The sequence below is a fragment of the Linderina pennispora genome (assembly GCF_002104995.1).
Source record: "Linderina pennispora strain ATCC 12442 chromosome Unknown DL89scaffold_10, whole genome shotgun sequence".
In the NCBI taxonomy this organism is placed as follows: Eukaryota; Fungi; Kickxellomycota; class Kickxellomycetes; order Kickxellales; family Kickxellaceae; genus Linderina; species Linderina pennispora.
Genome location: NW_024468258.1, coordinates 397,505 through 422,118, shown reverse-complemented (window position 1 = coordinate 422,118; position 24,614 = coordinate 397,505). Strand labels below are relative to the sequence as shown.

Sequence of the window (24,614 nt, the reverse complement as noted above, 5' to 3'; positions counted from 1 at the left end):
TTCGCATAACTCCAGGCTACTCTCACGCCTGCGCCATCCTAATCGCACGGAAGGGGTTCAGTAATTAAAAATGCGCAGATCGCTGAACCGCCAAATCGCCCTTCCAGCTCGGCTTCGCACGCCTTCTAGAGCAGCGCCGAAACCGGGCGGTATCATGCCCTTTTGCTCTACAAAATTCTGTTATCCGCGCTTTCCAGCCAGCACTTTTAGTCGCGCTTTACAAACCCCGCCTGCAGGCCTTTCAGTACGCTATTTCCACTCATCACAGATACTCTCTATAAACGCACCGCTATCAAGCATGGCTGAAGAAAAGACCGCATCACCGACCACTGGCGTCCGTCTGGACGGCAAGGCCATCTCGGAGTAAGTTCCCTGATATGCGACTACTGCATAGACTGTTCCTTTTCCAGCCCCGCTCTTTAGCCACTGATGACCAACACGCATTTGTTTGTACCGCTAGGGCTGTCCGTTTGGAGCTCAAGGAAGAGGTTGCGGCATTCAAGAAGCAGCACCCGACGTTCAAGCCCAAGCTGATGGCAATTCAGGTCGGCGCCCGCAGCGACTCGAGCGTGTACATTCGACAAAAGTCCAAGGCGTGCAACGAGGTGAGTATTCAGCAAGCCATGCAGCCCTGATCCGGGGCCTCCTGCTGGTTTGCAGCAGAGCACCCAGCGGAGCACCTAGTGGAGCACCTAGTGGAGCACCCCGCGGAACTGAAGGGGGGATAGAGAATGCGCCAATATGCACACGACAATATTGCATGCACATCCCTGGCAGCCACCCCCTTATCCACCTGGTGGACAGACACGAAAGCAATCCAGCCACCAATTGTCCACTGACGGCAGCTTGTTTTGTAGATCGGCATTGACTTTGAGCACGTCCAGCTCGACGAGAATATCCAGCAGGCAGAGCTGGATGCCCGCCTGGACCAGGTCAACAACGACCCATCGGTACACGGGATTATTGTGCAGCTGCCGGTGCCCGACCACCTCAACACCAAGCATATTGTGCATTCGATCCTTCCCGAGAAGGACGTCGACGGATTCCATGCTGAGAACATCGGGCACCTGTCGAAGCGGGCCACTGAACCGCACTTTTACTCATGCACGCCGCTCGGCTGCATTGAAATCCTGGAGCGGTACAATGTGGAGATCGCTGGCAAGAACGCAGTCGTGGTTGGCCGCAGCGACATCGTTGGCTCGCCAATTTCCATGATGCTGACTAACCTGAATGCCACAGTGACGCTGTGCCACAGCCGCACCGACGACATCGAGAGCAAGGTGCGGGGCGCCGATATTTTGGTTGTGGCCATTGGCAAAGCCGAATTTGTCAAGGCCGACTGGATCAAGCCTGGAGCCGTTGTGGTTGATGTTGGCATGAACGCCAAGGACGATGCAACCAAGAAGGCCGGATACCGGTGGGTCGGCGATGTCGAAGCCTCGGCCATCGAGCGCGCGTCGTATATGACCCCTGTGCCTGGCGGCGTCGGCCCCATGACGGTAGCCATGCTGCTGCGCAACGTAGTCACCAGCGCCAAGCGGTACTTTGAGGAGACATCGAAGGTCAAGATTGTGCCGAGCGCGCTGACGTTGCTGGATCCTGTCCCTAGCGATATTGCGATTGCCAGCGCCCAGAAGCCGAAGCTGATCGCACAGGTCGCCAGCGAGCTGAACCTGGCGCATGCCGAGTTCGAGCCGTACGGAAAGCACACGGCCAAGGTCACTCTCGACGTCATTGACCGCCTCAAGGATAACAGCAACGGGCGCTACATTGTAGTCACCGGTATCAGCCCGACTCCCCTTGGCGAGGGCAAGTCTACAGTCACCATTGGCCTGTCGCAGGCGCTGTACGCCCATCGCAACAAGCCAACATTTGCGTGTGTACGCCAGCCGTCGCAGGGACCCACCTTTGGCATCAAGGGCGGTGCTGCTGGCGGCGGCTACTCGCAGGTGACTCCGATGACGTCGATGAACCTGCATCTGACCTGGCGACATCCATGCCATCACCGCTGCTAACAACCTGGTGGCAGCTGCCGTTGACGCGCGCTTCTTCCACGAGAACACGCAGACTGACACGCAGCTGTTCAACCGCCTGTGCCCAAAGAAAAAGGGTGTGCGCAAATTTGCTGATATCATGAACCGGCGCCTACAGAAACTGGGCATCGACAAGGCCACCCCCGAGGAGCTGACACCCGAGGAGATCTCCAAGTTTGTTCGTCTCGATATCGACAAGGACAACATCATGTGGCGCCGCGTCATGGATACCAACGACCGGTTCCTGCGCGAGATCACCATCGGCGAGGCGGCCACCGAGCGCGGCATGTCGCGCCACACTGGCTTTGACATCACCGTCGCCAGCGAGATCATGGCTGTACTTGCGCTGGCCACATCGCTGGGTGACATGCGCGAGCGTCTGGGCCGTATGGTGGTGGCCATGAGCAAGCAGGGCGAGCCGGTCACGTGCGACGACATTGGCATCACCGGCGCTCTAGCTGTGCTGATGAAGGACGCGATCAACCCGACCCTGATGCAGACGCTGGAGGGCTCGCCCGTGTTTGTCCACGCTGGACCCTTCGCCAACATTGCCCATGGCAACTCGTCGATTGTCGCCGACCGCATTGCGCTGAAGCTGGTTGGCGTGCCTGCTGGCGAGCTCGTGACCCCCGAGAACTCTGGGTATGTTGTCACCGAGGCCGGCTTTGGCGCCGACATTGGATTCGAGAAGTTTGTCAACATCAAGTGCCGTGCCTCGGGGCTGGTCCCGGATGCTGCTGTCATTGTGGCCACTGTGCGTGCACTCAAGATGCACGGCGGAGGCCCTGCGGTGGTTCCTGGCAAGCCGCTGGCTGACGAGTACACGCAGGAGAACCTCGACCTGCTCGAGAAGGGATTTGCCAACCTGCGCCGGCCACATTGAAAACGTGGGCAAGGTTGGAATCCCGGCTATCGTCGCTATCAACGCCTTCTCGACCGACACACCGGCAGAGCTTGCGCTTGTCCGCAAGCTGGCGCTTGAGGCTGGCGCGTACGATGCGATCCCCGCCCACCTGTGGGCTAAGGGCGGTGCTGGAGCCGTGGATCTGGCCGATGCCGTCATCAAGTGCTGCGACAGACAAGAGGAGAGCCAGTTCAAGTTCCTGTACGATGTGGAGCTGTCCGATCAAGGACAAGATCGAAACTATCGCCCGGGAATTCTATCGCGCTGGGTCGGTCAGCTTTAGCGAGCAGGCCGAGAAGAAGCTGGCCGAGTTTGCCAGGAACGGCTGGGACAAGATGCCTGTGTGCATGGCCAAGACCCAGTACAGCTTCTCGGCCAATCCCGAGCTCAAGTGCGCGCCCGAGGGCTTCGATCTGCCTATTCGCGATATCCGTGCCAGCCTGGGTGCCGGCTTCGTCTACCCGCTGTGCGGTGCTATGCAGACGCTCCCGGGTCTGCCCACGCGCCCGTGCTTCTACGACATTGACGTCGACCCCGAGACCGGCGACATCAAGGGCCTGTTCTAAGCACCTTCATAGGTTTTTATTCGACTTGGTTTAAAAAGAGCTGCCAACTACTTCTGTATACCCGTACCGCTCCGGATGAACCGCTCTGCTGCTGTTTTGTCGAGCTGCATTGGCCGCTTCTCTGCCTGCGCAGTGCCCTTGGCGGCATCAATCTTGGCCATGTGCCGCTGGATTCGCTGCAGCTCCTTCATCACCGGGTGTTCCTTCGGCGGCACGCCGTTGGCCTTCATGTATATCCAGAACAGGGTCTCAATCGAGTATGCGACCAGGGCCGATAGCTCGCACCGCTGTAGCGCCGTCAGCTTTGGCAGCAGCTCGGCCATTCCGTGGCCCAGAATCGGCTGCAGCGAAGCCTCGACCCTGGCCAGCTCAGCCGACAGCTTGTCGACCGACTTTTGTACTTTAGCGTCTGACATTCTCGAATATGTATACGTGCGAGCGTGGGGGAATTGAGGTCGGAATATAATACAGAATTTGGGCGTCCAAGAGTGCAATGGGAGGTTTAGAAAGGAAAAAAGTTTTGGAAAAAATATACACTCAACGCAGAAAGATGATCCATTGATTTCACCACACTGGCCAGGGCCACGCTGTAGGGCCAAGAGCCTGTATCATGGCTGGCAGCAGGCCATCGCTGCGCACGCATCCACGCCCCTGTGCCGCAATTTCCAGAGACTGCTGAAGCACCGTGGCGGGATGTGCTGGATCGCTTGCCAAGAGGCCCACGGGAGCCGCTACTGCGCTGCACAGCAGCAAGAACGAAAGCTGAAACAGCTCCAAACAGACAAAGAAAGAATATGTGGGAATTTATTTGGACAGGAGGATAAGAAGGAAAGCTATAGAGCTCAAATCTACGAGCGCTCGCCACGCAGACGGCGTGCAAGCTGCAGATCCTTGGGCTGGATAGTCACGCGGCGGCCATGGATAGCAGCCAGGTTGGTGTCCTCAAACAGCGACACCAGGTACGCCTCGGCAGCCTCCTGCAGAGCAGCAATGGCCGACGACTGGAAGCGCAGGTCGGTCTTGAAGTCCTGCGCAATCTCGCGGACCAGGCGCTGGAACGGCAACTTGCGGATAAGCAGCTCAGTCGACTTCTGGTACCGACGGATCTCGCGCAGGGCGACGGTTCCGGGCTTGTAGCGGTGGGGCTTCTTGACGCCGCCGGTGACGCCGGGGGCGGACTTGCGGGCGGCCTTGGTGGCCAGCTGCTTGCGAGGGGCCTTGCCTCCCGTAGACTTGCGGGCGGTCTGCTTGGTACGGGCCATACTTTTAATAAATAGAAAGAGTGTAGGAAAATATAATAGTATGAAAAATACGCAAGGTGATGGAAAGTGGAAAGAGAAAAAAGGTCCATGTCCTTGAGCGAGCGGGGAGCTGCTACCCCCGAAAATGGCCACAGCCTTCGCGACATCTTTGGCGCCAGAAAAATTCGCAAAAAATGGCTGGCGCAGCCTTGTCAATGGCCGAAGGACATGGGCCTGTGATATATCGTGGGTTGCGACCCAGCCAATGGATTGCCGTATTCCAGCAGCCGCAATGATGCGTGACCCGCCTATTCACACATTCCGCACCGCAGTGAGGATGGAGCTGGTTGTCAGTTTTTCTCTCACTTGTGCCGTCAGCTGACTGCATGTATTCTGCTGTTCAATACATAACATGCACATATTAGAAAAAAAAAAAGGATTGCCCGGCTTGTGCGCGGGCGCAGTACGGAAATGTTGGGCATTGACGTACCGGCGGCATCGCCTGCTGTGGCAGCAGTGGGCGCGGGTTGGCGGCGGCCAATTCCCTCCCCCTTCCCTACGCCCGGAAAGCCATGTTACTAACCCCTCCAGCCGCAGTAATCTGCCCACAAAAGCAATGCACTGTGTCCGCTTTTCCCAGCCATATTTCCGTGGCTCCTCCACCACAACTGCTAATAGTTGGTCGGCAGCACCCGTCCTACTTTCTTTTCATTTGGCGCTATATCGGTGGAGGGGCGAAAGATACTAGCGGAGTTTAGGGCGTTACCGGATGCCGTGTAACCCGTTGCTGTTCGGGCTGGCCCATTAATGCTATTTGCCGAATACGCCCTGAAAAAGTATTGGGACACTCGGCGATAGCATTCAATCGCCGTGCGCGTAGACACGGCGCGGCGTATTTCTCCAAATGGAAGCCTCACGCAATGGTGGTGTAAAGGATATGGAATGATGTATGTGGTTCGGGAGTAAGCTGCTATACGGGTTTTGTTTGCCACCATTGCATTTGACAAAACACGTCCATGCAGCTGCCAAATATACACATACGCCACACAAGAAAATTGGGAATGCGCTAAACTGTCACTTCCCTGTTTGCATGCATGTTTAGATGTGCATATGTGCGCTATGCTGGGCTTCACGCCAGGCTACCTTGTAGAACAAAAACTGCTTAAATACGTTTGCTGTTGACTCGTCCACCTTGATATCTGCCAGCTGCACTGCTCTCTTGCATACTTTGCTCTCGCATACTCTACTCTCTTGTCTCATTCTTTCTTTCTTGAAATAATATGCGTTCACCGATTCTCGCATTTGTTGTCGTTGCAGCTATCGCCGCAGTGTCGTCGGCAGCACCGCTTTCGAGTAAAGCAACAAACAGTGCGGACAAGGGATTCCCGTATGGACAGACTACTCCGTACCCTGATCGCGACTGGCCTGTCAACGTCCTGTAAAAAAAATGGCACTGGGTGCCCTGACTTTCCGTTTTTCTCTAATAGCCGTTCAATAAAAGACATATTACTTCATCGTGCCCTTTCAGCTGCTACTGGCCTGAGGGGAAATGGATGTTGGCGGAAGGCGTTCATGTAAGCCTTCCTATTGATGCTCGGTCCTTTGTCGCCAGTGATCAGTGCAGCCTTGCAACCTCCGCATGTTGGTGCTGCTTGCCAGACATGGCGCCTCGGCGGCAATGCAGCAGCTTTGAGCGAGCCGCTACTACTGCGAGCCACGGCTCGGGCACCAGAATCGACATCGAGCCAACGTCATCTAGTTGCTGGGGTTGCTGCTTTTATTCCACTTCCATTATTTCTCGCTTTAACCGCAGTCAATTTTCCGCCGTTGTTATTGCAAATTTCAAAGGAATGGTGGTTACAACTACAGTGCGTCCCGCCGGAGTCGAGCGGTTCCTCCAACTCGAGGCTCCTCACGTGGAAAACTTTGAGCTTGTCAATGAAGCGGGCGAAACGCCGCAGGACCTGTTTGACAAGGCCATGATTCTTGTTATTGGTGCTGGTGGCCTTGGCTGCGAGATCCTCAAGAACCTGGCGATGACGGGGTTCCGCAACATCCACGTAATCGACATGGACACAATCGACGTCAGCAACCTGAACCGCCAATTCCTATTCCGGCAGAACGACGTTGGCCGGCCCAAGGCAGAGGTGGCAGCCGAGTTTATCAAGCGGCGGTCGCCAAACGTCAGCATTACGCCGCACCGCGCCAAGATCCAGGACATGCCAGAGGAGTTTTACATGCAGTTCACCCAGGTAATTTGCGGTCTGGACTCAATCGAGGCAAGGCGGTGGATCAACGCGTACCTGCACAGCCTGGTGGACTCGCATGGGTTCGAGGGGTTCAAGCCGATGATTGATGGCGGCACTGAGGGGTTTAAGGGTAATGCCAGAGTTGTTTTGCCGTCAATTAGTGCGTGCTTCGAGTGTGGGCTGAGCTTGCACGGCGCCAAGACGACGTATCCGATCTGCACCATTGCCAATACGCCGCGACTACCCGAGCACTGCATCGAATGGGCGTCGGTGCTCGAGTGGCCCAGGGTGTTTCCAGACAAGAAGCTGGATGGGGACAACCCAGAGCACATCACATGGCTGGTCGATCGGGCGTCGGAGCGAGCCAACAAGTTTAACATCTCGGGAATCACGTACTCGCTGACACAGGGCGTGGTGAAGAACATCATTCCGGCAATTGCGTCGACCAACGCGATTATTGCGGCGGCGTGCACGAACGAGGCGCTGAAGCTGGTGACGATGTGCAACCCGATGACTGACCAACTACATGTTTTATTCAGGCGACATTGGCATCCACTCGCACACGTTTGAGCTTGAAAAGTCGCCCGACTGCCTGGTGTGCGGCAACCAGCAAGCAGTCGGTGCAGGTGGCTAAGGATCGCAACGCTGGAGGAGCTGATTGAGCAGCTCAAGGAGGACTCGGTGCTGCGCCTGAAGGCACCGACGCTGACGTTTGGCACGGCCAGCCTCTACTTCCAGAATCCGCCAGCACTGGAGGAGGAGACCAGACCGAATCTGGCCAAGAAGGTAGCAGAACCTGGTGCCGGACCAGTCAACATTGACAGTCACAGATCCGACGCTGCCAACCAGCCTCGAAGTCACTGTCGGTTTTGCATAAGGTGCGGTCGCCATAATTATGTCGAAAGGGCGAAATTTCGCTATGTAGCAGGCTATATGTGCGCATATGGTTTGTTGGGCAATATATCAATTTTTACGGCCTATTTCTTTCTCGATGGATATCACGCTTGAACGGCCGCCATTTACAGTCGGAGGCATTGCATACACGAGCAGCAACAAGTGGGTGGTTGGGACATGCATGCGCGTATTTGTCATCATGCCCGAGCTTACATTTGAGGGCGAGGTGCCCAAGCAGCGCGAGATGACGGTAGGGATTGAGGCTGAGCAAAACATTGAGGGATTCAGTATGCTCACTGCATGCCCAGGGCTCGCCGCTGACTGGAGACACGCTGGTGCTGCTGGCCAGCGACTCATCGATCCGCGTGTTCATGGCGCCTGGGAACCAGAGTGCGCTGGAGTGGGATGAGGTTGCCCGGCATGGGTTTGGATATGGGGACCGGCATGCTTGTTCGGTAGCAGCGACGTCAGTTACCTGGCAGGGCAGTGCGGTGCCGGTGGTAGCCGTAGGGACGATGGGCGGCAGTGGTGTCGCTGGCTGTTATCCAGGCAGCAGAGCCGGGGGCATTGGAGGTAGCTATGAAGCTCGAATTTGCGAGTGGCCAGGATCTGATCAGCAGCATGGCATGGGCAGAGGACACAGCCGAGGATTCCTGCGTGCTGGTGACCTGCTCTGCGGATGGAACCGCAGTGCTGTGGCGGGTCTCGAGGGACTTGTCGAGTACCACGCGTCTGTGTGTGTTGGGGAGCGCTGATATGCGGCAGTTCACAGTGTGCCAGGCAGCGCCCGATACGATTGTGCTATGCAAAGCTCGGCACGGCTTTCGTGGTGGATGTGCACAATCCCACGGCGCCTGCTGTAGTGCGTCTGGGTGTGAGCGATTCAGTCACGAGCTGTGCGGTGGACAAGCAGCGTGGCCGCATATACATTGGGTCGCTTGATTTCAGCATCTTTGTTCTTGAGAAGACTGGCGCTGGGTGGGTGCGGAGCTTGTCCGAGGAGACCCAGCTGAGAGGCGGCCTCCGGAGGACTGTGGAGGACTCGTTCACAACGCCGTTTGTCATGGCACGTTTGCAACTGCGTGGATTGCACATGTCGCCTTGCGGCCGCAGGCTGATGTTTGTGGCAGATGACCAGACGAACTGGAGCATTGGGTCGGATGGACAGGGGGTGACGAGAATCCACTTGCACCAGTTTGACGACTGGACGGACGCAGCGGCGGAGCTGGCGCTCAAGGAGGCGGTCGGGCAGGACGACGTGTGGGCGGTGGTGTGGGACCTGTTCAGCGGGCTGTCGGAGGCGCGCGTGATGGGCCTTGTGCAAGCATTGCTGGATGTGTCTGGCTCGCATGGGCAGCAGCTGTATATGCTCAATATGATCGGGGCAAAGTGCAAGGCAGGTTAAAACAGCAGCCAAAAAGGCACGAAAGAAAAAACGTGACAGCCCACTGCACTTACTCGGCGTTTGCACTATTTTGTAGGGCGAGCAGGCGACCCAGCTGCTGAGGGGCGCACGAGGCGACGCGCTGGACACTCATGTGCAGGCGCTGTTCTCGTACATCCAGGACACGCTAGAGGCGGGATTTGTGCTGGAAGGTATGTTCTCCTTGTGTCAATAGGGTGGTGCACCATGCATGTTATTGTGCGCTTGCAATAGGGGGTTTCTCACTCACACACACTTGTGTCTCTGTAGACGGGGATAATGAGTACCTGAAACACGTCAGCTGGGCAGTTCACGAACCAGTGTTTTCAGACATTGTTGGCGACTTGCCTGACGTGCTGTGCAGGACAGAAAATGATGCCGAGGCGCAACAGTGCCCAATCTGCCACAGCGGTAATGTATCAGTGACATGGGTGTGGGATTGGCGCGGATGCCGGGCGTGATGACACTAAGCATATATTTGCTGCTGTAGATATGCAATTGCACTCGAAGCAGGTGGCTGTGTGCACCAACAAGCACATCTTTGGTAAGTGTGGGAGTCACAAACACCGGGGGATGTGGGATGACGCAAGTAGAGTATCCTTATAAACTGGGTTTGCAACTGTAGATGTGTGCTCCGTGACATTGGCGGTGCTCAGAGAGCCGAGATCAGAGCAGTGCCAGACGTGCAGAGCCAAGCGGCTGCATGTCTCGGGCAATGCGGGGATTGGTGGGCAGGGTGCTGGGCGAATTCCCTGCGTGCCCCTTCTGCCGAGGCAAGTTTTTGGTCTGTGCTCTGACAGAGCGTGCTCAGCGTGGCAAGTCTGCAGAGTGCGAGGCGCGCTTTGTTTCTCCGCCCCCATCCGGCGCTTCCCCAGCGCTCAGCGGGTGGTGAGAGAGACTCGACGGGATCTGCAGGCAACAAAAGGGTGGCGAGACAGAGGGGGCGAGGCGCATTGGGTTCTGTCTGGCTTTGTGACAGGCAAATAAAGGGAACGCAGCAGCGTCTGCTATGAAGCGAACAAGTGTGAGCCCTCGGAACGAGGGCAAAGGAGAGAGGCCAAGTGCATCACATGACCTTTAAATAAATGGCGGCCAGTCAGGACCAAAAGCAGATAATGCACAGCTCGCATTTATGCCGCCGGACGGCTCTAAAGGACAACGCAGCAGGGGAGGCGAGAAAAAAGCAGCATAAATTGACGGCTTTTGTCTTTCTTGTCAAGTATAAAAGCGGTTGCCCCGGAGGAGCCGTGATTTCGCCTCTCGCCTCTCGCCTCTCTACCCCTGTTTAATTTAAAACTACCCCCATCACCGCATTTTTACACTCTTTGAAAAAAATGTGCGCCGGACACAGCACCAGACCTGCCAACCCCCGCTGGACTTGCTTCCGCAATGCCAACGACGGACACTTTGCGTGTGCAGACTGCGGGTGGGAGGGCACATCGATCGATGCGTTTGTCGAGCACCGCGACATGCACTACCCGGGGTACTACATGTAGACCCCCTGCCGCGCAATCCACAGGCCAGCCCGTCTCTATATCAATTAGTGCCCGTGTTTAAACTCTTTTCAATGTACAAACTCAAATAGCATCTCACTACAGCCCTCCTCTGGTGCCGTCCATGCGTTGTATGTATCCGCTTGGCATATGCGTGCTGGGAGGGAGGGCTGATGGATCTGAATAAGGAAAAACAGTGGTGATCTGGCCACGCACCCACGCCGCACCGGCCAAGAGAGAACCTTATATTCGCTATCCGAAAGAAGAAGGCAGCCCGGCGCAGCCTGTGAAACTGGCATCAGCGCTGACCTCCATTCTCGGAAGCACCTGAATCCGCCGGTGCACATGGGATTGGCAGCACGAACCAAGCCTGTCTGGGGCCGTCGAAAAGTCAGCTCTGGGCGCGTGAAAGCCCAAAGGGCGGTGATTCCGCTCACATGCTCTCGACGGGCAGCAATGGGTTTCACATGCTTGGCTACTAATTAATGCTAGCTGCGCCCGTGCTTCTACGCTAGAGCGGGGGAATAGAGGATGTGAGGGAAAGTCAACTTGCCAATGGAGCTCTGCATCCTTTCTTTCATATGACAAGGCCAGCAGGCGTATTTAAAGAGGCGTCCAGCCCATGCCACACTTGCCAGCAGCACAAATCCCTTTCTCTTCACTTGTACTCTCTAATCCCTCTCTACTCGCTATTTGAGGAGCGAACGACGCTACTATCACCACCACCACACCCTTGTTCCACAGGCCTGATACCATAGATTAGAAAAGAATGGCTTCCACAGATACCACGAGCGCAGTCCCGGTTGTCGCAAAGTAAGTCGTCCCCACGCCACCACTCACAGCGCTATTCTTTATGAGACCACTGGACCAGTTTTACTCAGCAATTCAACATTTGCACTAGCCCTATGGAGAGCATTGCCGAGGAGCGCAAGAACCCGTCGTTCCCGGTGCGGGACCTGACGTACTGGATTGACGGCGGCAAGCGCACAACGGAGCTCAAGGAGCGCGTCATGCTCGAGCTGGAGCGCGATCCGCTGTGGCGGGTCAGTGACCACCCGAACCTGACTCTGGCCGAGACGCGCGAGCGGGCAATGAAGAAGGTGCGGCGGCTGGCAGACCTGGCCACGACCCGGCCGCTGGAGGAGACGATGGTCCGCTTGGGCGTCATCAGCGTTGTGGACCCGGGCTTCTGGACGCGGTTCGGCGTGCACTTTGGGCTGTTCTTTGGCGCGCTGCAGGGCCAGGCGACGCCGTCGCAGCTGGCGTATTGGATGGACAAGGGGGCGCTGTCGATGCAGGGCATCACCGGGTGCTTTGGCATGACGGAGCTGGGCCACGGCTCGAACGTCGCTGGGCTCGAGACGACGGCGACGCTGGACGAGAGCACCGACGAGTTCATCATCCACTCGCCGACGCTGACGGCCACAAAGTGGTGGATCGGCGGAGCAGCGCACACAGGCCTCGCACTGCGCGGTGTATGCGCAGCTGATCGTCAAGGGCAAGCGGTACGGCACCAAGACGTTTGTGGTGCAGCTGCGCGACACGCAGACGTTTGAGCTGATGCCCGGCGTCAACATTGGCGATCTCGGCAAGAAGATGGGTCGTGACCAGATCGACAACGGATGGATCCGGTTCACGTACGTGCGCATCCCGCGGTCGCACATGCTGATGAAGCACACCAAGGTCACCAAGGCCGGTGATGTCATCGACCCGCCGCTGGCGCAGCTGGCCTATGGAGCGCTGATTCCAGGGCCGTGTCTCGATGGTCAGCGACTCGGCCAACGTGGCCAAGCGCGCGCTGACCATCGCCACGCGCTACGCGGCGGTGCGGCGGCAGTTCAGCGACGGAACTCCCGGCAAGGCCGAGACGAAGCTGCTCGACTACCCGATCCACCAGCACCGGCTGCTGCCGTTGATGGCTCAGACGTTCGCCATGATCTTCACTGCACGCGAGATCACGGCCAACTACGAGGCGCTGATGGCGCAGCTCAACGGGCTGGGCGACGCCAAGGGCGCTGAGGTCGACGAGGCCATCAAGAACCTGAAGGAGACCCATGCCACCAGCGCTGGGCTCAAGGCATTCTGCACGTGGATGTGTCTCAACATCATTGACCAGTGCCGCCAGAGCCTGGGCGGCCACGGCTACTCGGCTTACACGGGCCTGTCGCAGGCATACGCCGACTTTCACTGTGCACTGCACGTGGGAGGGCGACAACACCATTCTGACGCTGCAGTGCGGCCGCTACCTGGTCTCCACTGCCATCGAGGCCCGCAACGGCCAGCCGCTGCCAGCGAACCTCAGCTACCTGAAGGACGCCATTGCGCCCAATGGCAAGGCTGCCCGCCGCACGTGCAAGGGCTCCAAGCCTGACGAGGTTGCGTCGCTGGAGGCCCTCAAGGAGGCATGGAGCAGCGTGTCGGCCAACGCCATCCTCAACGCCGTGCGCGACTTCGAGGAGGGCGTGGCCAAGGGCCTGAGCAAGGACAACGCCTATGAGTACTCGTCGGCGTCGCGTCTGCACGCTGCCCGCATGCACACCTACACCTTCCTGCTGCACCGGTTCGCCGCTCAGGTCGAGCAGAGCCCTGCCCAGGCTGCGCCCCGTGCTGCTGCTGCTGGCGCGCCTGTTCGGTGCCCACTCGGCGGTCCAGTTCAGCGGCGAGTTCCTGCAGGCCGGCTACTACTCGGGCGAGCAGGTCGAGTCCCTCAAGGCCTTTGTCAACCACGCGTGCTCCGAGGTGCGCAAGGACGCCGTGCCGCTGACCGATGCCTTCAACTACACCGACTACGTCGTCAACTCGCCGCTGGGCCGCTTCGACGGCAACGTCTACGAGAAGTACTTTGAGCTTGGTCACCAGCCTCAACCCGACCAAGCCCATCCCGTACTTTGACTCGCTCATCAAGCCCCTGCTTGAGCGCACCCAGACCTTTGAGACCGGGCCCGAGCTCGAGATTGACCAGGAGGAGTAGGCCTAACTTTTACTTGCTTTTTTTTTGCTGTTTTAACTATTACTTGTGACGTAGATGCTGAATCATCTACATTCTATGTGTCCCTGATGGCCAGACCATGCGGGGCTCGACCGCCGTCCCCCCACATGTTGTCACGACAGTGCCCGCCAAGTCTATGCATCTGGGGACCAGACTGGGACCAGCGCAACCGGTTGGGCATCGCCCTTGACTGTGCGAGGGCTGAGGCTGCAATTCAGCGCCTGTTCTGGCTGGCCAGTCAGGTCACAGGTTTGTCCTAGAGTTTGCTAGCGATGATCCACCCGAGAGTCTGATTAATGCCTCTCTTCGAGAGAGCGATCCAAAAATAGACTTGTCCCTTTCGCCAGCAGCAGCCAGCAGCCAGCAACAGCAGCAACAGCAGTCATTGTCTCACACGTCTTGCCTCACACTGCACCCCCTCTTCTCCACACTCCTGCTACTTTCGCTTCTCTATCTCTTTCCTGTCCTCTTCACTTGTTCACGCCCGCTTTTTTATCTTAATTTAACGACTTATTATTTGCATTCCCCCCCTCATGTTTGCACGTTTGCTTCTCGGTGTCCTGGCGTCTGTCACAGGCTCGCTTGGCCACTCGCTCGGCATGACTCTGCAGAAACGCGCCCACCTGCGCCTGGAGGCACTCGGCAGTAACTCAAAGACATGGCGCGACAGCGAGTGGCAAGCCGGGCTGGCCCTGTACTTGTTCAGCTCCACTGTACCGCCAACACTGGCACTTAGTATCCTTCCTGTCTTTGTCGCTGCGCCCCTGGCTGCTGTCGGGCTGGTGGCCAACGCTGTTTTTGCGCGGTACATTTTGTCCAGCACCTTTGCGCGGACCGACGCCTTCGGCACGTTGCTGGTGGCCCTCGGAAGCAGCAGCGTGGCGGTGTTTGGTGCCATTGACGAGCCACCCCTTTCGCTAGCCGAACTAATGAAGCTGTACAGACGCAAAGCCTATGCTGTGTTCTTCGCCGGGATATACTGTGGCTGTCTTGGCGCTGATTCTAGCCGAGCTGCTCTGGAGGCACAGGTACGACAGGCTGGTGAGGAGAACAGGTGGTGCGCAGTATCAGAGCCATGGGTCCGCACGCTGATCGCGGGGGCAGCCAGGGTTCCCCTAGGTACTGTGGGCGCTACTGCGACCAGGTTTACGGCTGGTGAGGGAACACCGCTGCTGGCTGACTCTCTGTCGTCGTATTCATCCGTGTACGCATCATCAACAGACTCGCTAGCCACTGCGGTAGGCACCCGTCGCCCGACACCCCGCCCAGCCGATACAGAGCCTGCGCTTCCACCAACGCCGACACAGCCCCCAGCGACAGGCACCCTGCCGCCGGCCTCGCTGGTCATCACAGACTCGTCGGCCTCTGCAGATAGCATGTTCCGCAGCCACTTCTCGCAGGCCAGCGGCATTCTGGCGCAGGAGGCTAAGGTTAGCCGGGCCGCCCAGCTAGCCAAGTACATCTCGGGGTTCCTCTCAGCAATAATATCAGGGCCTCATCTGCAGCCAGACCCTGCTGCTGGCCAAATCCGGGATTGGCTTGCTCGTTCTGACTGTGCGCGGCAACATGCAGTTCAATGACCCACTAGCTGTGGCCATTGTCGTTGGTCTGGTGGCCACCGCCCTAGCCAACCTCTACTACATCCAGCGCGCTCTGCGTCTATGCAGCACGCTGACTGTTGTGCCGCTCACCTACTGCAGTAGCTCACTGATGGCCCTAGTCAGCTCGCTCGTGTACTTTTGACCAGATCAAGCTGCTCAGCACCCTCCAGATTGCCATGATCTCAATCGGCATCGTGTTGCTGGCAGTAGGCGTCATGTTCCTGTCGTCAAAGACCGAGGACCAAGAGGGCCCGCTGCATCTGCCGCCTGAAGATCCTGACGATGTCATCTAGAAATTTATGGTGTTAATGCCTTTTAGTCCAATGTGTAAAAAAAATCCAGCTCAGCTATGCCGTTCGTTTCATGCTGGTGCTGTATGCTGCTACAACTGAGTGTGTGGTCCATGTATGTTCACAAGCTTCTGCTTGGAAACACCGGGCAAACCCCATGCCTGAACATCCCCATTTAGTAGCGCAATGTCCCACATGACCCCCTGACGCTCCGCTTGTGCCAGCAAGCCAACACGAGCGTGGATGGCGCGGATTTTGTGGGGGCTCCCACACAAGCATATACCAGTAGCCTGTAGAGATATTCACATGATGATGCGTTCGATCTACACAGCACGGATATGCTACTGGCATAGAGGACACTGGTCTGGGAGTGGTGGAGGCAACTATCGCCGCCGGCGCCGCCCAGGACCATGGCGAACAGATGCCACCATATGCATAGCTACGCACAGTCATATGAATGACGTTGGTAGCAGTATTTCAGGCCAGAACACAGACCCTGTCCAGTCCTTGTGCGCAGACCGCCAGCTAAGCCGTCTTGGCAGCCACCAGTCTACTTTGATGCGGCGAAGGAGTGGTTCCGTTCTGTGGAGAAGGGTCCTGGTAGATATGCGGCTGCTCGTGTCCGTCACACCTCCAATATTTGCACTAAACTTTCCAGTTGGTGGGGAGGATTGTAGGTGTATGGATGGCAATCTGCTAGGAACGAAAAAAAGGCGGCACAGGACACAAAGGGGGATTCTTTGGGTGTGTCTATCCTGAGGGACTCGTATATTCTACTCTTGCAATGGCCTCTGCGAAGGCCATTCTCGACGATCTCACGCGGTATAAATAAAGACGCAGCAGCACATACCCGGCATCCCCCATTCTCTGAGCGAGATTCTCCCAGCAGCAACTACTCCATCCACAACACCTATTCAACTGCCTACTTTATTATCCATGCTCCAAGCAAGCAGTGCCTCAGGCTGCCCTATGATGCATAGTCGCTCGACTAGCATGCAGTCCCAGCCACTTTACACCATCGTTGTCGAGCAGGGCAAGAACCCCGACAGGGATGGCTTCATCGTCGCGACTACCACCACCGACACAGATCTGACCCAGTTCAGCGCCGAAATAGCAAAGCGCATGTCAACCGACATCTCTGTCCACCCCTCTGCCATAGAACTCGTCGATGCCGATAGCAACGCTGTCAAGACCATCGAGCAGCTAGCGCAATCGCGCGTTGTATTTCTTACCACACCACTTGACGTCCGAGAAGCACCTATGGTCCCAGGCTACCCTCTGGTGGGCATCCTGCCGCATTTCATCAACGGCATCCGCCCGGCGCTCGAGAGATTCTACGCCGATCACGGCGACACATTCGTCGGCCATGGGTTCTTTCTGCGCGGGTACATGACGCGCAACTACGAGATTGCCAACCTTTTCATGACCGACGACGAGCATTTTGACAAGAACATGGAGTACCCATTCGTGGAAGGCAAGTTCATTGGCGGCGAAGGGCTGCTGACGTCGCGGTCCGAGAGCAAGGAGTGGCAGATTTCGCACCGCATGCTGATGCCCGCGTTTTCTGCCAGCGCCATGAAGTTGTATTCGCACCAGATGGTCGGCGTGGTCGAGGATGCATGCTCGTTCTTGTCACGCAATGTAGGCAAGTCGCTCGATATGGTTGATGTTGCGTACAACATGACGTTCCAGATCATTACCCGCGTTGGATTCAGCTACGATCTCCATATTTTTGACGATTCAGACGGATCCAAGCATCCGTTCGTCGATGCCATGACGTACTGCGTGTCGCAGGCGACACTGCGTGGGCTGCGCTCGCCGCTGTGGAGGCGCCTGCCGATTCCCTCAAACTACAAGTTTGACCAGTGCGTCAAGCTGATGCGCGACACCCTTAAGGAGGTGATTGAGGACCGCAAGCAGTCTCCTGACGCAACCAACATGAAGAAGGACCTGCTGGGCGTTATGCTCAATGCCCGGGTCCCTGATGAGAGCGGCGAGCTGGTGGGGCTGCCCGAGGAAGTTGTCCTTGACCAATCCGTCACGTTCATTTTTGCTGGAACTGAAACCACGGCCAGCACCGTAGCGTGGTCGCTGTACCTGCTGGACAAGCACCCGCGTATTCAGCGGCGTCTGCTACAGGAGCTGGCGGATAACGGCATCACCCCGGATGTGCCGCCCACAGTCAAGCAGGTCAGCCAGCTAAAGTTCCTGGCGCAGGTCCTGAAGGAGACGCTGCGTCTCTATCCGCCTCTGTGGTTTGTGCAAAAGTCGTGCAAAAAGGACTGCATTTTGCCTGGCGGTTACCGTATCAGGAAGGGATATACGGCGTACGTCGACTTCTGGGCGATGCAGCGGAACCCCAATGTCTTTGACGACCCGCTCAAATTCAACCCAGACCGATTCAGCGAAGACAACAGCAAGAACATCCCGCATGGTGCCTGGACGCCGTTTTCGGCAGGCTTGCGCAGCTGCCTCGGAATGCAGTTTGCTCTCATGGAGATGCGGATTGCGCTGGCCCGTCTGCTGTCCAAGTTTGAGTTCCGGACAGTCAGTGGCAAGGAAGTGTTCCACGACCAGTTCAACGCGATTGCGCGCCCCATGGGGCTGGACATGGAGATCCATGCGCGCACAGACTTCCCCATGCCCCGCGAGTCTGATGCTGTCGAAACCGACTTTGCTGCCAGCTCGGAGGATCTGGTTGATCTTGGAAAGACGGCTCCGTCTGGGCCGCTTGTTGTGAGTCCGGACGATCTCCCGCGCACGCTCATCGTGTACGGATCCAACATGGGCACCAGCGAGGACTACTCGCGGCAGATGGCGGAGCAGCTCAAGCGTATGGGTTATGTGGACTTGGCCGTCATGCCGCTCAACAAGTGGGAGCTCAGTGCTGCTAGATCTGTCGACGGCAAGCGCACGCTGGTCATTGTGATTACAAGCACATACAACGGGATTCCGCCTGATAATGCGGCAGGCTTTGCTAAGAAACTTGATGCCGAGACAGATCCTGGGTTGCTCAAGGACGTCGATTTTGTGCTGTTTGGTTGCGGCAACTCGCTGTGGCACACATTCCTTCGGTTCCCGCGGCATGTGTTTGACCGACTGAACGAGCTTGGCGCACGCCCCCTGACAGATTTTTACTATGGCGACTCGAATGACGACCTGGATGAAGATTATCTGCAGTGGTCGCTGCAGGTGGGCGCGCTCATTGCCTCACGGTACGGGTCGGGTATTGATACGTATCTCAGCGCAGTGACTGGCAAGGCGCTTCCATTTGTTTTCAAGTCTGCTGGCACCACCAGAGCAGAGCCGCTTCGACTTGCAGCGGAGAACGCAGCCATCAAGATCAACCAGGAGCTGCAGGACGTCAAAAGAAGTGGTCGCAGCACACGCCATATCGAGATCACTCTGGATGACTCTACCGGTGTTTCGTACAAGACCGGCGATCATCTCAATATCTACCCGGTCAACACGCTAGGTGTTGTGCGCGAAGTTGCCGCGATCATGGGGCTCAATCTGGATATGGAATTTGAGCTGGAGCAGGTCTCTGATGCTTCACGGTTTGTCCGCTCTGCAGCAGCAGCCATCAAGGGCTGTGTGTGCACTGTCAGCGATGTCCTTCAGTATGTCTGTGACTGGAAGGAAGCGCCTTCGCGAGAACTCGCTAATGCTTTAAGCGAATCCTCTGGCGACGATGCAGCCTACGAGGCACTGCGCAAGGCAGCGGATGATGTCAACACGCTGGGCAAACAGTCGGCTGGCTGGAGCGCGTTTACAGCACAGAATCGCACTGTTCTGGATGTGCTGCGCACGTATGCGCCGCTCATGTCCCAAGTTCCATTTGCAACGCTACTGCACTTTGTGTCGGCCATGGCGCCTCGTCGCTACTCGATTGCCAGCTGCCAAGGTGTTGTTGGCAATGAGGTTCATATTTCAGCTGCCATCGTCAACGATGCCGTCAATGGGCGCTCCTACGGTGGCCTGGCAACCGAGTATCTGGCATCGTTGGAGCCGGGTGCTCGTGTATCGGTGTCACATCTCCCAGCGCAAGAAGTCTTCCACCTCCCACTCTCATCAGATGTGCCTGTGATGTTTGTTGGTGCCGGTACTGGAATTGCCCCGTTCCGTGGATTCTTGCAGGAGATGAAACTTGCTGGCATTGGCGGTGCTACGATGTACTTTGGCTGCCGCAGTCCCGAGTACGACTACCTATACAAGGACGAGCTCGAGCAGTATGTCCAAGATGGCACGCTGTCCAAACTGCAAACGGCATTCTCGCGTGTTGGCGATGAGCGCAGGTATGTGCAGCACCACATTTCGGCAGATGGGGCTAGGATCTGGTGGCATCTGCAGAATGGCGGCCGCATCTACGTCTGCGGATCGGCTGACAAACTGGCCAAAGATCTGACGGTTACTATGACCCGTATCTTTGAAGAACATGGCGGGCTATCTCACGATGAGGCGAGCAAGTGTCTGTCGGACATGATCTCGGATGGTCGCTACGCTCAGGATATCTGGTAACAGGTCAAGACGGATAGTTAATTAATGTATTCATCCAAATCTTGAGACAGTGTGAAGGCGAGATCATTGTCATTGGCATGTAGAGAAGCAGCAAATGCATGCGTGGGATCCGATGCTTGCGGTATATCGTGTGGATATGGAGCTGGCTCTAGTCAACAAGCCAGCTTCAGGCGAGCCGTGGCAAGGCGAGCCGAGAGGACCACTAAGCGGGGAGGCGAGCTGGAGGATTATCACAGTAAAATTCGATGTGGGAGTGTTTGGGCAGTGGATCTCGGAGGTTGCGGAGGGTTTCAATCGATATCAGGACAATCTCACGCGATCCGATAACGGAACGGCGCCAGGAAGAACCGACATGCGGGGATTTTTGGTGTAGGAAGCTCGATCGGAAAGTAACGCTAGAGCAGTTTAGCAGTTTAGCAGTTATCCGGAGAGGGGCTGTTGGAGTAGGGGCAGGGGCAGTGGATAACACGGAGGGAGAAGCGGACCAAGCCACAGGAGGCGGTGTTTCTCTTCTTCAGACAGCACTCACTATACTCCAAGACACTATTACACCAAGCACAGGATGGCTAGCGGCGACGTTTGCGATTTCAAGACAGGCGGGGCGGGCGGAGCACCGGCTCATGGACACTCGCATGAGCACTCGCACGACCACAGCCAGGCAGCCAAGGACCATGGGCACACCCACGATGTGTTGGACCACCCGGGGCGGTATGACGAGCGGCCGCCGTACAACCGCACGGGGCGGGACTGGGGTGAGCGGGCGTTCACGGTGGGCATCGGCGGGCCGGTGGGCAGCGGCAAGACGGCGCTGATGCTGCAGCTGTGCCGGGCTTTGCGCGACAAGTACAATGTGGCATGCGTGACCAACGACATCTTCACACGGGAGGATGCCGAGTTCCTGACCAAGAACGGCGCGCTGGCGGCCGAGCGCATCGTGGCTGTGGAGACCGGCGGGTGCCCGCACGCGGCGGTGCGTGAGGACATCACGGCCAATCTGCATGCGCTGGAGACGCTGCAGGCGCGGTTCGGCACCGAGCTGCTGCTGATCGAGTCGGGCGGCGACAACCTGGCGGCCAACTTTAGCCGCGAGCTGGCCGACTACACCATCTATGTCATTGATGTTAGCGGCGGCGACAAGGTGCCACGCAAGGGCGGGCCGGGCATCACGCAGAGCGACCTGCTGGTGATCAACAAGACTGATCTGGCTGAGGCGGTGGGCGCCGACCTGGGCGTCATGCAGCGTGACGCTGACCACATCCGCGACGGCGGCCCAGTCACCATGGCGGTGGTCAAGCACGGCAAGAACGTCGATGAGATTGTCCAGCACGTTCTGGGGTCGTGGCAGGACTGCGTTCCTGGTGCCAAAATCAAGGCGTAAATGGTCGGTCAGCGCTGCCAGGTCTAGCTGACCCAGAGATGTCCAGCCATCGTCACCGCCACCATCATCTGACTCGTCAACATTCCCACTCACCCAGGCTCTCTTCACTATTTAAATTCTATTCACTTGAATTCCTGGCCCAATGTACATTGGAATCATCGGTACGTTTCGGTGGAGCTGGCCTTGCGCGCCACCAGCACATGGCATTCTTATCAACACCTCTGGCCTGCTGGACCTGTAGGCTCGAAGGCAAGCGGCAAGGAGGAAGTGGCACAGTACCTGGTCAGCCAGCACCAGTTCACGCGCCTGTATTTGCGGCCTGGTGCACCGGCATTGACGACCACCAGCACCGACGAGTCGCAAACCGAGTTCCAGTCAGCCAAGGACATGCTGAGCTTCACCACACCACGCTGGCGGACCCGATTTGTGACGACGGATGTCACGGACCCAGTTGACCTGTACCTGCTGCTCAAGCGGCCATTCTTCATGGTGGTGGGCATTGACGCACCGCTGGGGCTTCGGTACAGGCGGTACACCGAGCGGTAAGTGTTTGTTGGTGGTGGCAGGCAGATAGCAAAGCACAGCAGGGGAAGCTAAAGCTAAAGCTACAAGGCAGGTCATGCGTCTGTAGATCGATGCGGCAGGCAGACCCTGTGATGTCGCTGGACGAGTTCGTTGCGCTGGACGACAGCCTCATGTATGCAACGCCGCGGGGACCGGCTGCCACCCCGTCGCCCGGGCCGCTGGAGGTGCGGGACGAGGAGAAGATGCCCAAGCAGCTGATGTCGCCGATTCTGCGCAGCGCCGACCCGTCGCAGGAGCTCAGCCTGAAGCGCATGCTGGCGAGCGCCAACGTATCAGTCACCAACACGTTCAGCAGCGTGAGTGAGCTGCATGAGTACTTGGACAAGCTGGACCTGCTGAACAGCGAGCGGCTGCGGCCGTCGTGGGACACGTACTTTATGCTACTGTCGGAGCTGGCGTCGCATCGGGCCAACTGCATGAAGCGCAAGGTGGGGTGCATTCTGGTCAAAGACACCCAGATCATCGCCACCGGCTACAACGGCACTCCCAAGGGCATCACCAACTGCAACGAGGGCGGGTGCCCGCGCTGCAACGCCGGCACGCCGTGTGGGGTGTCGCTGGATCACTGCCTGTGTATCCACGCCGAGGAGAATGCTCTGCTGGAGGCTGGCCGAGGCCGTGTGCGCAACGCCCAGGGCGTGGTGCTATACTGCAACACGTGCCCGTGCCTGGGCTGCGCAAAGAAGATCGTGCAGGTCGGCGTCGGGACCGTGGTCTACTCCAAGGGCTACGGAATGGACGCCCTGACCCTGAAGCTGTTCAAGGAGGCTGGCATCGAAGTGCGCCAGCACACGCCGCCGACGCTCAGCATGGAGATCGGGTCGCCGTAGGACTCAGCTTTTTCACCAATACACATATTTTATACACAGCTGGGAGTGGTCTGAATTCGCTTTCTATACATCGCCGAACCGGCACCGGATTATCGCCTCCGGCTTCAGGCGCTGCCGGCACCAGTCAACCACGCTCTCGTCCACGCGGCTGCACTGGACGAAGCTGAGTTCGGTTAGCGTGAACACGCACCCCAGCCCGTTGGAGCCCTCCACAACCGCACGGATGCCGGCCTGCGTAATCCGCCAGCACAGATCGAGCGACAGCCGCGACAGCCGCCGCAGATGGTCTCCAATCGCTGACAGCGCTGCATCCTCGATGCGCAGCCCCGAAAGATCCAGTTCCTCCAGATCCACGCATCCCCGTACCAGCTCAATCACCCCGCTGGTGGTGCACTCCATGCACCCGCTGACGTTCAGATCCCGCAACCCACTGCACTGTTGTGCCAGTGCCCGGAGCCCGTCATCGCCTACGCGCAGCGAGTCGTGGATGTCCAGCACCTGCAGTCCCGCGCACTGCCGCGCTAGCGCTGCGACAAACTCGTCGGTGACTGTGTCGTTTTCGCCGCAGAGCGCCAGCCGCGCGAGCTGGGGAACCCCAGTCGCAAACATTAGCAGGCTGCGCCCCTCTAGCCCCGCTTCCCGCCGCGCCCCTGCTGCCATGCCAAAGTCGATATCTCGCATGCCCACATCGCGCAGCTCCGTCTTTGCTCTCTGCCCCATCGCCAGCGCCCCTAGCCCCAGAACCGTTGTCCGTGTCAGCGACACGTCGATGTGCTGCAGCGTACCGCCGAATGCCGCGGTGATCCGCCGCACGCTCCGGTCATCAATCTGCGGGCAGCATCTGAGGGTTAGCGACTGCAGCCCCGGGAGTGTCCTGCGCTGCTGATCCGCCGCTGCTTCGTGGCAGAACCGTATCCCCGCTGCGCCTACCACCGGAAAGGCGTCGCAGGTTATGTACCGGCAATGACTCAGGTCCAGCTGCCGGAGCCGTGGCGAGCTGAGCCACAGGCTCTGGACCGCATAGTCTGCAATGTCCGTGGTGCTCAGCGCCACAACCTCCAGGTGCGCTCCAATCTTTGGAATCAGTGCTCCTAGCACCGCGTTGCTTATGCGGTTGCTTGCCCGCACCTCCAGGTGTCTGATGTTGGTGCATCCAAATACCGCCAGCGTCTGCAGCCCGTCATCCGACAGAAGCGGTGCGAAAAACAGCGCTATCCGAGCCAGCGCCGGCCCGGCCCGCCGCGCCAGTACCTTCAGGTGCTGGTCCTGCAGCAGTTGCATTTTCACCGTTGTTTCCTCTCGCTCTGAGCCATCTGCGTTGGTCTTCTGCACGCCCACGTGGTGGAAGCCCATGTCAATGTTCTTCCACAGCACCGCCCAGCCATCCAGCGCATAGTACCACCTCCTCGACACCAGCATGCATTCTGCAAGCTCGTGTATGCTAAGGTGCCGGAAGATCGCAATGCTAATGTCATTCGGCAGCCGCTCGACCGGATCCATGTATAGTGCGTGTATTTTTGGGAGTGATGTATGAGAATGGCGCCTTCTCTGGTCCTGGCCGCCCCTGGGCCACTCCCGAGCCAATTATGTCTGCGTCATCTGCGGACCCCGACCGTATGG

At 57.8% G+C, this 24,614-nt stretch overlaps 13 protein-coding genes across 13 annotated transcripts; 9 read left to right on the top strand and 4 right to left on the bottom strand.

The window, feature by feature from the left end:
- Positions 1–298: 298 nt before the first annotated feature.
- On the top strand, positions 299–3,503 carry DL89DRAFT_275374 (FTHFS-domain-containing protein; the record flags this gene model as incomplete). Its single annotated transcript, XM_040889297.1, is given in 6 exon segments — positions 299–363; positions 461–605; positions 858–1,923; positions 2,030–2,852; positions 2,887–3,145; positions 3,165–3,503. The coding sequence occupies 6 exon segments, from the start codon at positions 299–301 to the stop codon at positions 3,501–3,503; spliced, it is 2,697 nt and encodes an 898-aa protein (XP_040742093.1).
- Positions 3,504–4,293, bottom strand: DL89DRAFT_268777 (uncharacterized protein). The gene has a single exon (XM_040888043.1). It carries the CDS (start codon positions 3,917–3,919, stop codon positions 3,551–3,553), a length of 369 nt encoding a protein of 122 aa, XP_040742092.1. The 5' UTR covers positions 3,920–4,293; the 3' UTR covers positions 3,504–3,550.
- A 58-nt stretch (positions 4,294–4,351) lies between these two features.
- On the bottom strand, positions 4,352–4,765 carry DL89DRAFT_323824 (histone H3 h3_3; the record flags this gene model as incomplete). Its single annotated transcript, XM_040891417.1, has 1 exon — positions 4,352–4,765. The coding sequence occupies one exon, from the start codon at positions 4,763–4,765 to the stop codon at positions 4,352–4,354; it is 414 nt and encodes a 137-aa protein (XP_040742091.1).
- A 1,958-nt stretch (positions 4,766–6,723) lies between these two features.
- On the top strand, positions 6,724–7,870 carry DL89DRAFT_275372 (uncharacterized protein; the record flags this gene model as incomplete). Its single annotated transcript, XM_040889296.1, has 4 exons — positions 6,724–7,485; positions 7,565–7,609; positions 7,645–7,779; positions 7,805–7,870. 4 exons carry the CDS (start codon positions 6,724–6,726, stop codon positions 7,868–7,870), a joined length of 1,008 nt encoding a protein of 335 aa, XP_040742090.1.
- A 561-nt stretch (positions 7,871–8,431) lies between these two features.
- Positions 8,432–9,785, top strand: DL89DRAFT_30080 (uncharacterized protein). Its single transcript, XM_040890829.1, has 2 exons — positions 8,432–9,483; positions 9,581–9,785. The coding sequence occupies exon 1, from the start codon at positions 8,567–8,569 to the stop codon at positions 9,290–9,292; it is 726 nt and encodes a 241-aa protein (XP_040742088.1). The 5' UTR covers positions 8,432–8,566; the 3' UTR covers positions 9,293–9,483; positions 9,581–9,785.
- DL89DRAFT_30101 (uncharacterized protein) lies at positions 9,325–9,572 on the bottom strand. Its single transcript, XM_040890835.1, has one exon. The coding sequence runs from the start codon at positions 9,517–9,519 to the stop codon at positions 9,358–9,360; it is 162 nt and encodes a 53-aa protein (XP_040742089.1). The 5' UTR covers positions 9,520–9,572; the 3' UTR covers positions 9,325–9,357.
- A 1,923-nt stretch (positions 9,786–11,708) lies between the features above and the next one.
- DL89DRAFT_294174 (acyl-CoA oxidase) lies at positions 11,709–13,774 on the top strand (the record flags this gene model as incomplete). The annotated part of the gene is made up of 6 exons (XM_040890484.1): positions 11,709–12,196; positions 12,234–12,504; positions 12,554–13,003; positions 13,038–13,363; positions 13,398–13,629; positions 13,679–13,774. The coding sequence occupies 6 exons, from the start codon at positions 11,709–11,711 to the stop codon at positions 13,772–13,774; spliced, it is 1,863 nt and encodes a 620-aa protein (XP_040742087.1).
- A 551-nt stretch (positions 13,775–14,325) lies between these two features.
- On the top strand, positions 14,326–15,686 carry DL89DRAFT_294173 (uncharacterized protein; the record flags this gene model as incomplete). Its single annotated transcript, XM_040890483.1, has 3 exons — positions 14,326–15,260; positions 15,298–15,511; positions 15,540–15,686. 3 exons carry the CDS (start codon positions 14,326–14,328, stop codon positions 15,684–15,686), a joined length of 1,296 nt encoding a protein of 431 aa, XP_040742086.1.
- Positions 15,687–16,027: 341 nt separating this feature from the next.
- Positions 16,028–16,529, top strand: DL89DRAFT_268773 (uncharacterized protein; the record flags this gene model as incomplete). Its single annotated transcript, XM_040888042.1, has 1 exon — positions 16,028–16,529. A coding segment is annotated over exon 1 (247 nt), but the record flags the coding sequence as incomplete, so codon positions are not given.
- On the top strand, positions 16,523–20,623 carry DL89DRAFT_268772 (cytochrome P450). The gene has a single exon (XM_040888041.1). It carries the CDS (start codon positions 16,620–16,622, stop codon positions 20,199–20,201), a length of 3,582 nt encoding a protein of 1,193 aa, XP_040742084.1. The 5' UTR covers positions 16,523–16,619; the 3' UTR covers positions 20,202–20,623.
- A 140-nt stretch (positions 20,624–20,763) lies between these two features.
- On the top strand, positions 20,764–21,579 carry DL89DRAFT_275370 (CobW/P47K family protein; the record flags this gene model as incomplete). Its single annotated transcript, XM_040889295.1, has 2 exons — positions 20,764–20,778; positions 20,839–21,579. 2 exons carry the CDS (start codon positions 20,764–20,766, stop codon positions 21,577–21,579), a joined length of 756 nt encoding a protein of 251 aa, XP_040742083.1.
- Positions 21,368–23,026, top strand: DL89DRAFT_29265 (uncharacterized protein). The gene is made up of 3 exons (XM_040890327.1): positions 21,368–21,740; positions 21,821–22,121; positions 22,211–23,026. Exons 1-3 carry the CDS (start codon positions 21,722–21,724, stop codon positions 22,992–22,994), a joined length of 1,104 nt encoding a protein of 367 aa, XP_040742082.1. The 5' UTR covers positions 21,368–21,721; the 3' UTR covers positions 22,995–23,026.
- Positions 23,026–24,552, bottom strand: DL89DRAFT_29247 (RNI-like protein). Its single transcript, XM_040890309.1, has one exon. It carries the CDS (start codon positions 24,492–24,494, stop codon positions 23,058–23,060), a length of 1,437 nt encoding a protein of 478 aa, XP_040742081.1. The 5' UTR covers positions 24,495–24,552; the 3' UTR covers positions 23,026–23,057.
- Between the last annotated feature and the right edge of the window lie 62 nt (positions 24,553–24,614).

What these genes read in the sequence shown, in the direction of transcription:
- DL89DRAFT_29247 (XM_040890309.1), bottom strand. Translation starts at nt 24,494, where the DNA reads ATGGATCCGGTCGAGCGGCTGCCGAATGACATTAGCATTGCGATCTTC.
- DL89DRAFT_29265 (XM_040890327.1), top strand. An exon ending in TACAGGCGGTACACCGAGCG is followed by an intron (nt 22,122 to 22,210) that starts GTAAGTGTTTGT and finishes ATGCGTCTGTAG; the next exon opens with ATCGATGCGGCAGGCAGACC.
- DL89DRAFT_268777 (XM_040888043.1), bottom strand. Translation starts at nt 3,919, where the DNA reads ATGTCAGACGCTAAAGTACAAAAGTCGGTCGACAAGCTGTCGGCTGAG.
- DL89DRAFT_268772 (XM_040888041.1), top strand. Translation starts at nt 16,620, where the DNA reads ATGCTCCAAGCAAGCAGTGCCTCAGGCTGCCCTATGATGCATAGTCGC.
- DL89DRAFT_30101 (XM_040890835.1), bottom strand. Translation starts at nt 9,519, where the DNA reads ATGGTGCACCACCCTATTGACACAAGGAGAACATACCTTCCAGCACAA.
- DL89DRAFT_30080 (XM_040890829.1), top strand. Translation starts at nt 8,567, where the DNA reads ATGGAACCGCAGTGCTGTGGCGGGTCTCGAGGGACTTGTCGAGTACCA.